This window comes from Dioscorea cayenensis, chromosome 9 (assembly GCF_009730915.1).
Source record: "Dioscorea cayenensis subsp. rotundata cultivar TDr96_F1 chromosome 9, TDr96_F1_v2_PseudoChromosome.rev07_lg8_w22 25.fasta, whole genome shotgun sequence".
Lineage (NCBI taxonomy): Eukaryota > Viridiplantae > Streptophyta > Magnoliopsida > Dioscoreales > Dioscoreaceae > Dioscorea > Dioscorea cayenensis.
The window spans coordinates 473,285-489,873 of NC_052479.1; the positions used below are offsets into that span (position 1 = coordinate 473,285).

Sequence of the window (16,589 nt, forward strand, 5' to 3'; positions counted from 1 at the left end):
ATTTCTCTTCCTTGACCGATCGCAAGCCTTTGCTTCCTCTTCGATTCTTCGCCTTCGTTCCCCTTCTTCTTCCCCGTCACATCGAGAGATTGTCTACGAGGATGAGGAAATCGTGTCTTTGATCCCCTTATCTAAGTATCCGTGTCCAAGCTGTGCACCTGAGGAGCTGACACACACTTATCTAGAAACCCTAGCGGAGAAAGTGTGAATTATCCGCGATCTTCATTAATTATCAGTTCTTCGAGATTTTTTGGTTGTTTTCATGGTGTTTTTTCAGTCGAAGTTGAAGATGTTGATGATAAAGGCGTGATCTTGAATAAGTTGGAAGCTTTTTGTGGGACTGAAAGAAGGTAACCATGTACATTGCTCGCGAGTTTTCAAAGGTATCGTCTTTGCGACCCTGGTTGCAAAATTTCTAGGTTTTTGGTTGATTTTAGGAGATGGTTATTGTTTCGTGGTTTGTTCAGTTATGGAAGAGGGTTTGCACGGAAACGGCTGTGGAGTGGAAACTTCTCCAGGAGAAATGGAAGTTGTTGCTCGCCGGGCTTGTTTTTCAGGTAGTTTATTGTGCTGCCTTGTCTAATTGCCTTAATTGGTGTACAGGAATTTGTGGCAAGTGTATTGATGAATTAGGTTTCCATACTGAGATTTTGGAGCATCTTTTGCATATCAAAATGTGGCTTGATGAACTGTGGTTTTGGGAAGTCTTTGGTTGATGAATTTGTTAATGTTCTTTCCCTATATATCTATATAAAGTTTACTTCTTTGATTTGTGGTGAAACTGTATGGCATGTTGTTGGATGTGTGGTTCTCTTTTGAATGAAATTAAGTTCTCTGATATTTGTAGGATTTTTATGGTCATTGTGCTTCAAGGTAGAACTTCAATTTAGAGACTTTTGAGGTCACCTTGTTACAAACTATGACAGACTGTTCATATTTTTGATTATTTTCCGAGATGGCCTCGTCTTCTATTCTTGCCCTCATTAATGTTGCTTTCTTGCATGCCTCTTTTCAGTTTGATGTATTGAATACATTATCTGAGAGAGTTTTCACATATTTTTACTTGTTGGTAGTATATCCATGGGCTTGCTGCGCGAGGAGTTCACTATCTTCACCAGCCTGGACCTGTTCTTCAGGATGTTGGTTTCATGATCCTCCCGGTATGTCTTGCATTGTAGTCACTTTTACATTTCTCAGCCATCATCCATGTGCAATTTGAGATTATAATCCTGATGCTTTTGACCTTTTCATCAGGAACTCGGGAAAGAAAGAGGATATGTTAGTGAGAATACATTTGCCACTATCTTCATCTCTTTTTTCTTGGTACTTTATCTAACTCCTTTATGGTGCTTTATTGTTAGTATGTTCTCTATTGTTAGCATGTTCTTTCCTTGTATCACTACTCCATCTTGTGATAGTTTGGTCATGTGAAAGTTGGATATATATGGGCTCTTTCCTTTGATGACTGTGCTACAATATAGCCGACTCACTATTCACAGACGGATTATTCAAACTTAAATTTGCTCTTTCCCTTATGCTTTAGGACTTCCTTGGTTTATTAATAATGTGGCATTGTAGTTTAGCCATTAGTTTCCTGCCTAGAAGCATTTTTTCCTGGTCTTCATGCCACTACTGTATGCTTACTGACTGCATTATTGCATTATTTTCTTACTGTCTATGTTCTGCATGAGCATTTGTTCTGACAGTATCTCTGTATGTTACAGTGGACTTTTCATCCTTTCATTTCTCATAGCAAACGTTTCTACACAGTTCTGATCTGGCGTAGAGTGCTGGCATTTTTAGTTGTAAGTTTATGATAGAGATTTTCTTTCCTTACCAAATTATTTTTTAATCTATGTGGGAATTTCTTCATGCAGTTTTCTCAGGCTCTGCGGATCATTACATTCTATTCAACTCAGCTTCCTGGACCTAACTATCATTGTCGTGAGGTATCCTTTTGAGAAAGTGGTAGATGAGTGTGTTTGTTCGATGCATATTGTTTATTCTTATGAAAAGCAATTCATCTCTAAGCTTTCAGAAATAGACTGCTGCAAAAATTGTAAATCCGTAATGTTTTCTTTTGCTTTTAGGGTTCTGCACTTGCTAAGCTGCCTAAACCAGATAGTATATTTGAGGTCCTTCTCCTAAACTGTAAGTGATTACCCTTTCTTTCTTCTTTCAGTTGGAGGTTGATAATGGTCTTTTTTTTCACTTTCTCTAGCTCATTTTATTTGTAGTTCCACGAGGAGTTCTGTATGGCTGCGGGGATTTGATATTTTCATCTCACATGATATTTACGTTAGTTTTTGTGCTGACGTATCAGAAGTATGGATCGAAAAGGTAAGATCGTTGTCGTCTAGTCATTTGTCGCATTCTTTTCCCCCTCACATTTATTTCTTACCTTTTATTTTGCATTGTGGACGTCACCATGATACCGCTGCAGTTAAATTCATTATATCTATATTCTGAATTTATCTTGCAGGTTTGTCAAGTTCCTCGCATGGTTGATAGCTGTTATACAAAGCCTTCTTATTATAGCTTCTCGCAAACACTATACAGTAGATGTTATTGTTGCTTGGTATGCTGAAACTTCTGTTCTGTCTCATAATTTTTTGTCATAGTTTACATTCTAATTTAAATGTCACATGATTGGCTTTGTTCCAGGTATACTGTTAATTTGGTTGTGTATTTCCTCGACAATAAACTTCCTGGTGAGTTTGGTTTCTTCAGATGAAATAATTCTTGTGATCTACATTCTGAACTGCTTGATATTATCCATCTTCAGAAATGCCGGACCGGACTAGTGGAACCCAACCTTTGCTACCAACGAACACCAAATGGAAAGAAAATAAATCTGGTGATCTCGTTGATTGGGTATGACATGGCTCTAGTTTCTACTTCTACAAATGTTCTGCATTTATTTAGGTTCTTAATTCATCACCTTGAAAATAAAGCTTTCATATCCTTTCTTTAAGACATACTGCATTAGAGATTTATTTATGATACTTTGTTCAACATGTGAAGAAATTATTCTCTGAGACAGACACACAGTTGCCTTTATTCTCTTCTTAGACCTCTGTCCATGGTATATACATTGTCTTCGAGATTGAGTCAGTAGATTTAATTATGGATTTCATTAATCATGTTGAGATATGATTCACTGGGATGGATAATATGCTGTTTCATTAAGGAAAAAAATTTCTAGAGACTAGACCGAATGAAACATTTCTCACTATTTCTTTTTCTTCTTGATTCTTATCATGGCATGTGAAGTGTTTCTAAACCTACTCTTGGTGTTTTCAGAGGCTGAGAGTGCAAATGACCGGAAAGCATTTAGATGATGAAGATCTTCCTTTGACTGAGACAAACATGAATGCAACATAGTTGTTACTGAAATACTTGAATACCGACGGTGTCTATATCGTCAGCCCGAAGGGCATAGGTCAACCTAAACTGTAGCTTTTTCGAGTAAAAGATAGAAATAGGCCTTCTTGGTGTAGTTTTTTTTTTTTACTCAATGGCATGTAAATGAATTGAGCTCAAGTTCATCTAAGGTAAAATCTTTTTTCTTTTTGCTTCATGAAGTGTATTTCCAGCAGTAAATTCCAATTGAAATGCATTGCATGTGATCTTGAATGAGTAAATGCATTGCAGTACAGAAAAACAACTCTCACGAGAAAGATGTGTTGAATGCAACTCAAATGAATGCATTTTGTCTGGTCCTTGTTTTTGCCCCCTCATAATTAGCTTTAAAAACCAGCACCTATAAAGCAGCATAAATTTTTGTTCCAGTTTTCAACCAATTTATTTTACCTTCTCATATTTACATGAAGTTCAAATAATATATATTTCTTAACCAATTTACCATCAAAAGTAAAAGTACAAGATTTGATTAGTAAAAGTAATAGTTTTCAAGGTGCTAATAACAAAATTAAACAAACTACTCCATGATTAAAAAAAAAGGGTGTAAAATTACTTATATTGTTCACAAAGAAGCAAGAAGAACATCATCTCTCTTGTGTTCCTCCTTTTCTTTGCACTGGGACAGGGTCACAGGGCACAAGAGAATCAGAATGTGGCAGAGTGTTGGGTCTGAGCTACAGCAATGCACAAGAAAATGAGTCTGCCTTTTAGGGTGTTTGTAAACAGCAATGCATGTTATCCTTTGTTCATGTTGTTTAACTAAACATTTGCATGCATGATCTCTATGCCACCTAAAAGAACCTCACAAGCCATGTGGGGGTTGCCATCACTGCCATTGAACCCCTTCTTGCCACCTTTTTCTTTTTTAGTTAATCATCTTCTTCTTCTTCTTTTTCTCTTTTATCATTTTTCATCCAAATTAAACTCTTGAAAAAAAAAGATAAAGACAGTTGTTATTGGTTTTATGTTTAATATATATATATATATATATATATGTAGCAGTTGAATGAAGTTTATTTATGATGATGATGATGATGATGATGATGTTCATATATGCTTCATGAATAGAAGCAATGGGACCTGTTCACTAACGACCACCACCCCATCCATTCCTTTACCTTGGTCTTTTAATCACTACTTTTGGGGCCCTCCTTAGCCGAATGCCGGTGCTCCAGCAGCGGTTGCTATCATTTTGCCACCCCATTTATTTATTTATTTTTATACATGCTGTTCTTTTATTCTTTTTTTAAACTCAAAACATTGTTTATATTGAATGTATAAATAAATTAAATTTTTTGTTTTAAAAAATTGATTAATTAATGAATTAACAGATTTGAGTCTTTTGGTGAGTTGAATTCATGCACTTAAAAATGAATCATTTTAATATGAGAAATAAATGTTCAGCGACTGTGTATTTACATTAAAAAAAAAAAGTGACAAACACTAACTCTTAATAACATACGCAAATGAGAAATTACTATAATAATGTCTTCACTTTTTTGAAGCTAAAGAGCCGTGTCAGGAGGATTGAACTGGCATCTCTTCCAAACTAGTGATTGATTTTTAATGATTTTATCAAAAAAAATTATTTATCCCAATTAAACTTAAAAAAAAAAGTCTAATAAAAATAACAATATATATGTTTTTTAAAAGTTAAAATTGACCAAAACTGGTCAGTTTTGAAGACAAATATAACTTTAATGCACTGTTACATATGATATATCTAATTTCTACTAATGGCATATTAAACAAGAAAACTTTTTTTTTTTGGTTTTTTCATCTCTGTAGTAAAAACAAAGCATGTTTGCTTGTTTGTTTGACTGGAACATAATAACAATGCTGACTAAGTTTGACTGAGAAACAGAGAGAAAGAAAGATCTCATGGCCTCTCTCTCTTTCTCTCTTTTGGAGAGTAGTCTAAAATACTCCATTTCTATGCTGAAAACTCAATACCATTCATTAGATGTGCCTTGATTGATGCTTGCCTAGAAGAGGCAGCAAGACAGGTCCCTCTTTCTCTCTCATTTCTTTAGCACAAACAAAGAGTGATACACAACATTGGAAAGATCAGACTAAGCTGGAAAGGCATCCAACAATGGAGGGGGGGATGAACATCAATAATTCTGCCCCTGAACTAGTCCTACTTCCATAAATGCTCACACTCTTACACAGTAACCCACAAACACCTCATCACTCTGCATTTTGTTGCATTACATCAAGTTCTTTTCTTTTTATATATATATATATATATATTGTATTGCTTCATGTTCATCAGTTTGTTTTGTTTGTTTTTGAATCACAAAGCTTGTTGGTTTTCTTAGTTTTTTGGTGAAGGAAATGGGAGCTCGTTGCACAAAGCTCTCAGTTTGCTGGTGGCCAGTTCACTTGAAGCCATCCTCAAACTACTCTGAGTTTTCTGGTTTGGAAATCTTGGAAAAGTTGTGATTTTTTGAGTTTGGATCGGTGAAAGTTTGCATCTTTGGTTGAATTATGAATGGTTTGATTGGTTTTTGTTTTTGCAGAGGATGAAGGGAAAGGAGGGATTCCGGTGTTCAGAGAGTTTGGGCTGGATGAGCTCCGTGCGGCCACTGATGGCTTCTCCGCCGACCGCATTGTGTCCGAGCACGGTGAGAAGGCTCCCAATGTTGTTTACCGTGGCGTTCTCTTCGACTCCGACCGCGTCGTTGCCATTAAGCGTTTCAACAAGTTTGCTTGGCCTGATCCTCGCCAATTCCTTGTATATTTCTTCTTCTTCGCCATTTCCATCATCATCATCATCATCATCATCATCATCATCTTGTTGTTGTTCTTGATCTTTAATCTCCATTGTTATGGCTCAGGAAGAAGCCAAAGCTGTTGGGCAGCTGAGGAAGGAGAGGTTGGCAAACCTCATTGGATGTTGCTGTGAAGGGGATGAGAGACTCTTGATCTCAGAGTTCATGCCTCATGAAACCTTAGCCAAGCATCTCTTCCATTGTATGCTCTTCTGCAATCTATGAATTCAAGTCATGTTCCATGAATATGATTACCAATTGCTTGATGAAATGTCTCAGGGGACTCTCAGCCGATGAAATGGGCAATGAGGATAAGAGTAGCACTCTATCTGGCTCAAGCTCTTGAGTACTGTAGTAGCAAAGGCAGAGCATTGTATCATGATCTGAATGCATATCGAGTTCTTTTCGATCAGGTATATATATATATATAAACTGCATAAAGTTTTGATCTTTGTGGTGTTTGATGTTTAATGGAGCTTGAGAATTCTGGCAGGATGGGAATCCCAGGTTGTCCTGCTTTGGTCTCATGAAGAACAGCAGAGATGGCAAGAGCTATAGTACTAACTTGGCCTTCACTCCTCCAGAGTACCTAAGAACAGGTATGTATTAAACTAGCAATCAAGAACTGAATTATATCAAATAAAAGGATGGTAGACTGAGTTGCGATCTAAGTTATCGTTGTTGTTGTTCACAGGGAGAGTGACTGCTGAAAGTGTAGTCTATAGCTTTGGCACACTTTTGCTCGATCTTCTTACTGGAAAACACATTCCTCCAAGCCATGTAAGTTTCTCGCCTTGAATATGCATTGACATGATCACTCTTTGTCAGAAAATGAATCTCAATTTTGAAGCTAGTTTTGGTTGTAACACAGGCACTTGATCTTATACGTGGCAAGAATTTTCTAATGCTGATGGACTCGTGTTTGGAGGGGCATTTCTCGAATGATGATGGAACTGAATTGGTGAGATTAGCTTCTCGATGCTTGCAATATGAACCTCGTGAGAGGCCTAATATAAAGTCATTAGTATCTGCTCTCACTTCTCTTCAGAAAGAAGCTGAGGTAAATTTCCTGTCTCCTTTCCACCAGTTTCTCACTTTGTATCAAAGCTATTGGTAATCTATGTTTGTAGCTTAGAAATTTGTGTCATATTTTGCTTCGATCAGTAGACACTTCTAGTTACCTGAATCTTTCATCTCTGGGCGATGATGTGCTTTAGTGTTTGATAACTTTGTATTTCGATTGATTTCTAGTGTTTCTATTGCAGGTACCATCGTATACTTTGATGGGCATTTCACGCGGTCCAGCAACGTCTGAAAGAGTGCTTTCTTTAACACCACTTGGTGAAGCTTGCACTAGATTGGACCTCACTGCTATACATGAAATATTAGAAAAGCTTGGATATAAGGATGATGAGGGGATAGCAAACGAGGTAACCAATTTGAATTTATTTTTGTGTTATATTGTTCCATTAATTCTCTTGTGAAGTTCTGTCATTTGTTTGCTTCCATATCAATGATTGTTCTTAGCATAGTTTGATCTGTTGTTTGAGCAAAATCAGTGATGAATAGTTTGAAAGTTTTATAGCTGAACTAAAATCCTGTTAATTGAGCTTTCCTTTTGTTTTGAGAGCTTCGCATTGCTGAGCATGAAAATGCAACCTTGAATGTTTTGTGTTATGATCCTTTCTTTGCAGCTTTCTTTCCAGATGTGGACCAACCAAATGCAGGAGACCTTGAACTCCAAAAAACATGGAGATCGTGCCTTTCGAGCTAAAGACTTTGGAACTGCAATCGATTATTACACACAGGTAGCATTCGATCTATGCAACATCTGCACAAACTCCTGCACATCCAGTCTTATCTTATTGCCTTATATTTGGATATGATTTCCGGCATTTGCTTACAGTTTATAGATGGTGGAACAATGATCTCTCCGACTGTATTTGCTCGGCGTTGCTTATCATACCTTATGAACGACATGCCTCAAGAAGCTCTCGGCGATGCAATGCAAGCCCAAGCAATATTCCCGCAATGGCCGACAGCGTTTTATCTTCAAGCTGCGGCTCTTTTCAGTCTTGGAATGGATACTGATGCCCAGGAATCAATCAAGGATGGACTTGCATTAGAAGCTAGAAAGAACAGCATGAATTAATGTTTATAGATATGTTTTTTCACTTCATTTCCTACAACATCTCTTCGTCTTTTTTTTTTATTGATCTTCCATTATTTGGTTCTTATATTTCACAAGCTGCTGTTGTTATATGAGTCTGTGTTTCTTGAGTTGTATGCTTTGATATTTTTAAGTACATAGATTTTCGACAATCAAAATCCATCTAGTTGCTGCAATTCAAACACTCTCGAATAAAAAAGTCGACAACATCTTCAACTAGAATAGAATTATAGTTCACAATGCAGATGTAAAATCGAAGGATCTTGATGGCCATAGAATTCCTAAAAGGAACTCAAGCAGAGCTTTACATTGTAAAAACAATCGAACATTGCATGTTTCTCTACTAATCGAGCCCCTTCAAAACAAAGTCCGATTCAGCCTGGTACATTGAAGTGAAAGAGCCAGGAGATGACGAAGGCGAACACCATGCAAGCGAGCAAGAAATTGAGGAAACGGTGACCACGCCAAAAGGTTCTGGTTTCGCTTGCTGGCGATGCTGCTGGAGCTGCATTGTTAGTCTCATTCCACTGCTCGATGAACTCGGCTTCACCAGTACCAATAACATTTTTTGCAATCGAGCCACATATTTCGCAAGTCCTGAAATGAGATACCGAAACAATGCACGTGAGATGTGATCAAGGCTAACTGATCAGATACCAATTCAATAAACGACATCGCAAACATGCTTTCATGATACTGTTTATTAAAAACACAACCATCCCAAGAGAGAAGAATAATTGCTCATTGGATAGAAGAGAATGAATAACTGAATAAGCAACCCAATCTTTCATTGTATGGAGTACAAGTAAGAACTTCATCCATAAATTTTGAAAAAACAGAGCATACATGCATATCTCCAAATATTCCCTTCAAAGGTTGTCAAGAATTTAACAAACACAAACACGACAAGCGATAAAATAGTAAAGCTAAGCAATTTGGTTTTTTCACATGTTACTATCTCATTCCTAGCTTTCTACTTTGATTTTCAAGATCTAGTTTAGCATTTGAAGCATAATGGGAGCTTTAGGAAAGATAAATAACAGAAAGATTTAGTCGCAAGGTGATTCTCTAGTTCAAATGCTGAAATGTATTTGTATAAGAAAAGCAAGAACAAAGAAGCATGTAAAAGAAAGTTAGTCAAGAAGGAATCCTTGGAATTATTGTCTCTAAAGCCAGTTAACTTCTTCCATAATCTCTTTAATCCACATTGCCCACTTCTTTCACCAAAGATGTTTTATTCCTTATTATTCAAATTACTGCTCCTATGTGTTCAGATTAATTAATCACACACAGCAAAATCAATTTCAGAAAATCATGGAAACAGAAGATGAGCATAAAACAACAACAGAATCAAAAGTACTTTCAAAGAAGAAATCCAAAGAGAAACAGTGTTTCTTACTTATTTCCCTTGATTTTAAACCAAGTCTCAGCACATTGCTTATGAGCAGCAGCCAAATCATCCTTGCAAGAACAACCCAACTCAATTGCAATGCCTGATTCGTGAGAAGCACTCTGCAAACCAAGTTGACAAATCCGACAATCCTTCTCATCAACTTTGGCCAAATTCACTTTAATTTCTGATGCAGGGCAATCTTCCAGATCAACCTCAAGAGAGCACTCAGAGAAGCAGGAGTTTCTGCAGGTCTCCGGCGGTGGATCAGTATCATGGCTGGAGACATTGGAGACCCGGAACTGATCATAATGTGAACCTGTGACCTTTGTGTTATATGGTGAATGCCAAGATTGTTCTTCAGCGTCTGAAGAACTGTTGTGGCTTTCCTCACTTTCCTCTTCGCCATTGGAGCAAGGATTTGGTCCTTTTTCCAAGTCTGGGCGAGATGTTTCTCCCTTGTTGGCCATTAACTACAACAAAAGAAAGAGCTTTGGAAAAAAAAAAAATGGGATGATTGGAGTCACTGAATTTAAACTGAAGATCTCTGAACAAAAAGAAAAAAACCTAGAGATTTGATAGAAGAGAAGAGAAGAACATCCCAAATGTGAGCTTGTGGAGGGTGAAATCTAAAGATTCAAGAAATAAGATGCGAAACCATCCAAAGTTGGAAACTTTAGGAAAATAAACCAAATCACAGCAAGGAAACAGTTGCATTCCCAAATTGAAATCCCATCAAACCCTCATAAAAACACACCAAAAAGAGATTTTGCAATAGAAATTAAGAACACCCTAGAGTAAGAAAACAATACCTCATAAACCAAACAAACTCCCAAGACAACAGAGACCCAAATGCATTCAATTCATGCAAATCATTTAATACAGCCATAAAAATGAGATCTTTAAAAAAAGAAGAAGAGCATGAAAATCACAACAATCCCATTAACTGCAGGAAAACCAAACAATCACAAGCAGAGAGAGAGAGAGAGAGAGAGAGAGAGAGAGAGAGAGGACTAGGAAAGGGAACGGGGTGGAAGTTAAACAACAGGGAGCAAAGGACCTGGCACCATTGTCAGTCCACAGAGAGTGAGGAGCTCACACAAGGAAAAGTTTGGAGACAGTGCAAGGCTACGGCAACAAGAGATGAAGAGAAAGAGAGAGATATATAGAGCTAAAGAAGAGAAATTAGCAGGCTTTTCTTTTGTTTTCCTTTGGATTTCACTTGATGTCAAGAGACACCTGAAAAAGAAAAGACTGCAACAAGAGAGAGAGAAAAAAACATATATTTTACAGACAGGACATTGAAATATATATATATATATATATTTATATTATATTATATTATAGATTTTCAGAAATTGGACAAGATTAGAAAAAGATGCAAGAATAAAATATTCACCTAAAAAAAATATTATTTTATCTGTGTTTGATGAGATTCCATTTTATCAAATCCAAACCGGCATGCCATCCTAAACCACTTTTTTTTTTTCAACTGTTCTGTGTGTATATATATATATAAATACATGGTATTTCTTTGGATTTATTATGTGTGTGTATATATATAGATATGTATACTTGTTTTGAAGAAAGAGAGAAAGAGGATGTGACAGAGTATGACTTGTACCAGGACTGACAATTGATGAACCCTAGAAACACAAACAGTAGCAAAACATACTTGTAATAGCCAAACATGTTTTTTTGTTTGTTTTATTTTTACAAATATTCATTAAAATTTTTTGGTTTTACATGAGACTCCTGGTTTATTGATAGTTCTACAAAACTATATATATATATATATATTTAATAATTTGAAAATTTAAAATAGTTGATAAAACTGTAAAAATCCTTTTGCCTCCTCTTTACTCCTTGTCCTTTTCTTTTGAAAGAAGGCCCCCCTCCTATTTTCTTGCTCCTTCAAGAAGTATTTACAAAACCAACAAAATATCAAATAGATTTACAAAAAAAAAAAAAAACATTTTTTAATGTCATCATGGTTTAGCCAGGAATACAAACTTCACCTGCTTCCCATGTGGTCAGTAGCAGTTCCTTTGTTTGTGGCACCACTGGTAGTACTTTTAGCTAAACCAATGAAACTCACAAATTAAGAAGTATTTGCAAAGCCAAAAAAAATATCATACAGATGATTTATATGAACCAAAAAAAATAAAATAAAATAATAATAATAATAATAATAATAATAATAATAATAATATCATGGTTTAGCACATGAGTGGTAGCAGTTGCTTTGTTTGTGGCACTGCTGGTAGTGGTTACCATAAAGCACAACATTAGTTTCAGCTAAACCAATGAAACTCAACAATAGAGATATGATCACAATCAATATAGCAAGTGATCTGGAACAAGAGCTTATACAAGTTCAACACTCTTTTATGATTGATCATGACTGATTTCACCCATGACCAACAGATACAATATTAAAGCTGAAAATAAAAGAAGAAACTGAAGACTGCAAAATAGGAGGGGATGTACTCAGATTGATATCAAACTGCTTTTTATGTCTAATCACAACAACCAAACAGCCAAATAACTATATTCATTTCTGATGGCTGACATTAAAGAGAATAAAAGGGTACATGCATGATGAGAAATTGCAAGAGTTAAAATGGAAGAATAGAAGGCAAAACATCATGAAATGAAGGAAAGATAGAGCTTGGAAGCAGTTCAAGTGCAGAGGAATAATTGGAAAGCAGAAAAAAAACTTTGGGATAGAATCTCCAGTTTCTTAGCGTCCATGACCATGTGCACTTCAATGTGGTTTTCAGTGACTAGGCCTGGCAGTGAATATAGCTTGAGGCTACGTGTGGTACACTAACAAGTAGAAAAGAAAGCAGAGGATTACATACTAATTAGGTGGTGATCAAGAAGGTCCCACTCCTCAATGTTCATCTGGGGTAGCTTAGGCTTGCTCAGCTGAGATAAGGACAGAACACCAACCCTGGACATTGACATAAATAATGGTAAGGTAGATACTTAGATTTAAAGAACAATGTAGAAAGCAACATCAGGACATTATATGAAAGCTGTATAGAAGTAAATATGCAATAAAAAAATTGAACTTGGTGAGTACCATACCTGGCCTTTTAAACAGTAGCAAGGTTTGAAAGCCATCAAAGCTGTAAATAGAAACTTGAGGAACAGTACTGATTTGACAAGGAATCAGCAGGATTACTGTTTTCAGTTTAGCAATCAAACAAGAGAGATAAACAGAAATCAAAAGCTCTCTAGCAATTGTATCCATTAAGAAAATATACTCTTGATTGATGTAAACATAAAGATGACAACCAACAACCCCAAATGAAGTGCCATAGCAGTCAGTGGGCATCATTCTCTAACCTTTATAGATTGAATCATCCAAAATAGGAGAGGTTTCCACACTCCGGTTGACAAGCTCATGGGGAAAATCATGATTACAAATTACAACAAGTCCGCATGTTAAACATAACAACTATGCCGAACAAATATAATTATCTTTTGAAAGCATGAAAAAGAGAGAAAGGATCTGGTATAAAAATTGTTTGAGACAATCTGAACCGAAACATAAAATGCAGAGCATATGAAGAAAGAGATTCTAGAACTTCATAATATTGAGCAGAACTCTAGGTTCTCTAATACATTGCTATAAGTAAAGAAGCCATTGAGACCTTCAGAGGTGCCAAAAATTCTCTCCAAGCAGAAGACAAGTATGTCCAACTGCCAAACCAAGAAACCCTTCACACCAACCCTAAGCATGACCAAAGTGACATCTGCTACCATCAGCACCAGAAGACCGATCCATTCGCTGCTAATTGAATGTCTGCTCGCCTCATCATTGTTGAAACATACATCGTGTGCAACGATTAATTTTTACTGTTATACTGGAAAATGAGGTCCTTATCGCTCCTTCCTAGCATAACATCACAATGATACCTGACCTGGTGAACAATGAAAAACCTTAGCTTTACTGCTTGGTAAGCCACTTTTTGTCCATGCAATGTTGCTCAACTCTGCAGCTATGGAAGCTAATTCATGACTTGAGATAGCAGGTGGCTCAACAAACTCAACGAATTCAGGGCCTAACAAAGATTCCTTCAAATGAAGGCCATTTTGAGTTTCACAACAACCATGTCCACATCTGGTTGGTACCTGGGGCTCCCCATACAAGCTATTGACAAATTTGCAAAACCCTCCACCAGGTCTGGATGCTTGGAACAATTGCTCATAAGCTGGAACTGGTCTTGAAGAGGAACAGTTTGGCTTGCCAGAAAGGCAATTATAAGGATTGAAGGCACTTATTCTTGCAATTGGCCTATGTAGGTAAGGGGGGTCTTTTGCTTCAGGAGTAAAAGTGTTGCTTGGCATTTCGACCTTGTCATTAAAATGATTGGTGATGGTTTCCTTTGAATTAACAGCATTCATTCCTTCCAATGGCTTTAAGGGCAGCCCATCAACAACAGATGGTGATTCTTCAGAAAGTCCCTTATTTTTTTCTACACTAGCATCCTCCAAATCATCATGTTCTACCTTAAACTGGACAACATCACGACATTTGCGTCTCAGAGTAGAATTCCAGTGATTCTTGATTGCATTGTCTGTTCTCCCATCTAAGAGCCTTGCAATGAATGCCCATTTGTTGCCATGTATAGCATGCGCTGCCACTATAATCCTGTCTTCTTCCTCTGCAGGAAATGTTAAGACACTTTCAAAATTCCTCATTATGATCACCCAGAAAAAAAAAAAAGGAGGAAGAAAAGACTAATGCAAAACCAAGGGTATCACAGGGTACTTGACGTCATCAGATAAACTGGCAAAAATCATGAGGGTGCAAGCACTTCAAGATGCATACAGTACAAAAAAAAAAGAAAAGAAAACCAAAAAGTATTGAACAATCAAATGCTGCACTTAATAGTAGCAGTAGCAATTGGAAGGGATAACACTAGCCCATGCAATCAAAACTCACACATTCAAAGATATTCTTAAATAATTGAACCTCATTCAAGTCAACTGTGAAATTGGAAGCAATCCATTCCACACAAGCAAAAAGAATGTGGTCATCAGTAACCATGCAATGACAAGTCCTCCCACGAACATGTTTCACATTTTGACTAATAATTTCTGAAGAAATAAAGCAAATCGAAACCCAAATTTAAACCATTTTCACTCTGCACATGTTTTAGATAACTCTCCATCAGCACTGAAGGGAGGGAAGTCCCACATCCCAACGTGCGAAAAATGGAAATAACATTAAATTTACTGTTTTTTTTTTCAATGGAAGTACAACATCTGAAGCGATCATCTCCGACTTCTTCTGATATTCATCTCGCAGAAAATAAAAGAATTTCTCGATGAAATCTGGAAGTCGGAAAGCGTTACCACTTCCTTGACTTTTAATTAAAATAGTTAGAACTGGGTCTCGTGTATCTTTAGCCAAGTGGGGAAATGGGAAAAGTGTAATTCCCCTGGCTCATAAGAAACAGCTGGAGAAACCAAAACATTTTCTGGTTTTCCCACCCAAGCACTTAGTTGTTCTGTATACTTGTTTCACAACCTCAAAATAAACTTAATAGATAACTACATTATGGCTTACAAATACCTCAGATGTTCAACTCACTGTTGTCATTTTAGTCTTCAGTAGAATTTATACCCATAATCAAAATCCCAAATGAAATCCTTTGGATGGGTGCTTGTCAATATAAACAAACATGACAAGCAATTCAGGGAATCCAAACACAATAATGAAGAGACCTCTCTACTTGCATTTGTAGATGACAAACACAATCAAATCAATGAACATTCACCAGTAAACCAATTCAACATTCCATTCAATCTTTCATTCCAAAGAAAACTACTCAATCTACCATTCAGAAAAACCAAAAGACATAAAATCAAACAAACAAGGGCAAGAAAAACGGGAGGATTGGGGCATACCAGTGAAGGGCTTGCGCTTGACCCCAGGATCAAGCTGATTACACCATCGGAGGCGGCAAGACTTCCCGGAGCGTCCAGGAATTCCTTTGGCGATAAGGGACCAGTTCCTAGCACCAAACTTGCTCACAAGGCGACTCAGGATGGCGTCCTCCTCCGGCGACCACGGTCCCTTCACCCGATCCTCCCCTTTTCCACCCAAACCTCCTTCCACGTCCCCATTCCCAAGTATTTCCGCCACCGCCACCGCCACCGCCGTAGTTCCAGTCGGAGATGAGTCCATCGCCGCCAAGCTTCTCTCCATCTCCATCTCCATCTCCATCTCCATCTCTCTCTCTCTCTCTCTCTCTCTCTCTCTCTCTCTCTAACCGCCTAACTGAAATTTCAGTTCTAGGACCGACAAAGACTTCAAGTCGTTTTAGGGCCAACCAATAAATTTACAGTTATACCCTTATAGTTATTTCAATGACCATTACGTCCTCATATGGGCTCGGGCCGAAGCCCATTAACAATTCAACATCATGATAATATAAAAATCAGTCCCTCAATTTAAATAAGTCATTAATGCGAAAATAATTATTTAAGCTATTATTAAATAATTTAATAAATTAATAATTTTTGACGGACGGACCACGCCTTGCTATCGGGCTGTAGATATGTTCCTGGCCCGGAACGGCCCAATAACAACATCACTTCGATTCCCGCGCTTTAGTGACACACTTCGGATCTCGCCATCATCGTCATGGTGGAAGAGCTCCGATGGAGGAGGCCGAGGCGGCGGTGAAGGCAGTGGCTCTTGGATCCATTCCGTTTTAGATTTCCAGTTTGACAAGCCGATCTTCTTCCAGGTTTTTTTAATCCCAAAATCCTTGCCATTTCTCTGTTTCTATCCGTGATTTTGGCTTAATTT

At 37.2% G+C, this 16,589-nt stretch overlaps 4 protein-coding genes across 6 annotated transcripts; 2 read left to right on the forward strand and 2 right to left on the reverse strand.

Moving 5' to 3' along the window:
- Positions 1-3,580, forward strand: LOC120268920 (phosphatidylinositol:ceramide inositolphosphotransferase-like). The gene is made up of 13 exons (XM_039276182.1): positions 1-202; positions 278-383; positions 468-557; positions 1,074-1,160; positions 1,255-1,323; positions 1,725-1,805; positions 1,878-1,949; positions 2,091-2,151; positions 2,238-2,340; positions 2,483-2,578; positions 2,665-2,711; positions 2,786-2,874; positions 3,304-3,580. Exons 2-13 carry the CDS (start codon positions 357-359, stop codon positions 3,382-3,384), a joined length of 903 nt encoding a protein of 300 aa, XP_039132116.1. The 5' UTR covers positions 1-202; positions 278-356; the 3' UTR covers positions 3,385-3,580.
- A 1,752-nt stretch (positions 3,581-5,332) lies between these two features.
- Positions 5,333-8,459, forward strand: LOC120268917 (serine/threonine-protein kinase BSK5-like). The gene is made up of 11 exons (XM_039276179.1): positions 5,333-5,594; positions 5,745-5,842; positions 5,946-6,160; positions 6,264-6,399; positions 6,477-6,610; positions 6,691-6,796; positions 6,892-6,977; positions 7,069-7,257; positions 7,463-7,627; positions 7,892-8,005; positions 8,104-8,459. The coding sequence occupies exons 2-11, from the start codon at positions 5,761-5,763 to the stop codon at positions 8,347-8,349; spliced, it is 1,473 nt and encodes a 490-aa protein (XP_039132113.1). The 5' UTR covers positions 5,333-5,594; positions 5,745-5,760; the 3' UTR covers positions 8,350-8,459.
- A 100-nt stretch (positions 8,460-8,559) lies between these two features.
- On the reverse strand, positions 8,560-11,021 carry LOC120268921. Of its 2 annotated transcripts, none has more exons than XM_039276184.1 (3): positions 10,818-11,021; positions 9,767-10,230; positions 8,560-8,964 (listed from the first exon to the last, which is right to left on the reverse strand). In XM_039276184.1, the coding sequence occupies exons 2-3, from the start codon at positions 10,225-10,227 to the stop codon at positions 8,742-8,744; spliced, it is 684 nt and encodes a 227-aa protein (XP_039132118.1). In that variant the 5' UTR covers positions 10,228-10,230; positions 10,818-11,021; the 3' UTR covers positions 8,560-8,741. The 2 variants fall into 2 exon arrangements, with proteins under 2 accessions (XP_039132118.1, XP_039132117.1); XM_039276183.1 differs by having other exon boundaries at positions 9,767-10,248.
- A 464-nt stretch (positions 11,022-11,485) lies between these two features.
- On the reverse strand, positions 11,486-16,039 carry LOC120268918 (transcription factor MYB1). Of its 2 annotated transcripts, XM_039276181.1 has the most exons (5): positions 15,683-16,039; positions 12,851-14,433; positions 12,622-12,713; positions 11,776-11,836; positions 11,495-11,669 (listed from the first exon to the last, which is right to left on the reverse strand). In XM_039276181.1, exons 1-2 carry the CDS (start codon positions 16,005-16,007, stop codon positions 13,673-13,675), a joined length of 1,086 nt encoding a protein of 361 aa, XP_039132115.1. In that variant the 5' UTR covers positions 16,008-16,039; the 3' UTR covers positions 11,495-11,669; positions 11,776-11,836; positions 12,622-12,713; positions 12,851-13,672. The 2 variants fall into 2 exon arrangements, with proteins under 2 accessions (XP_039132114.1, XP_039132115.1); XM_039276180.1 differs by having other exon boundaries at positions 11,486-11,669; positions 11,776-12,713.
- Positions 16,040-16,589: the final 550 nt, after the last annotated feature.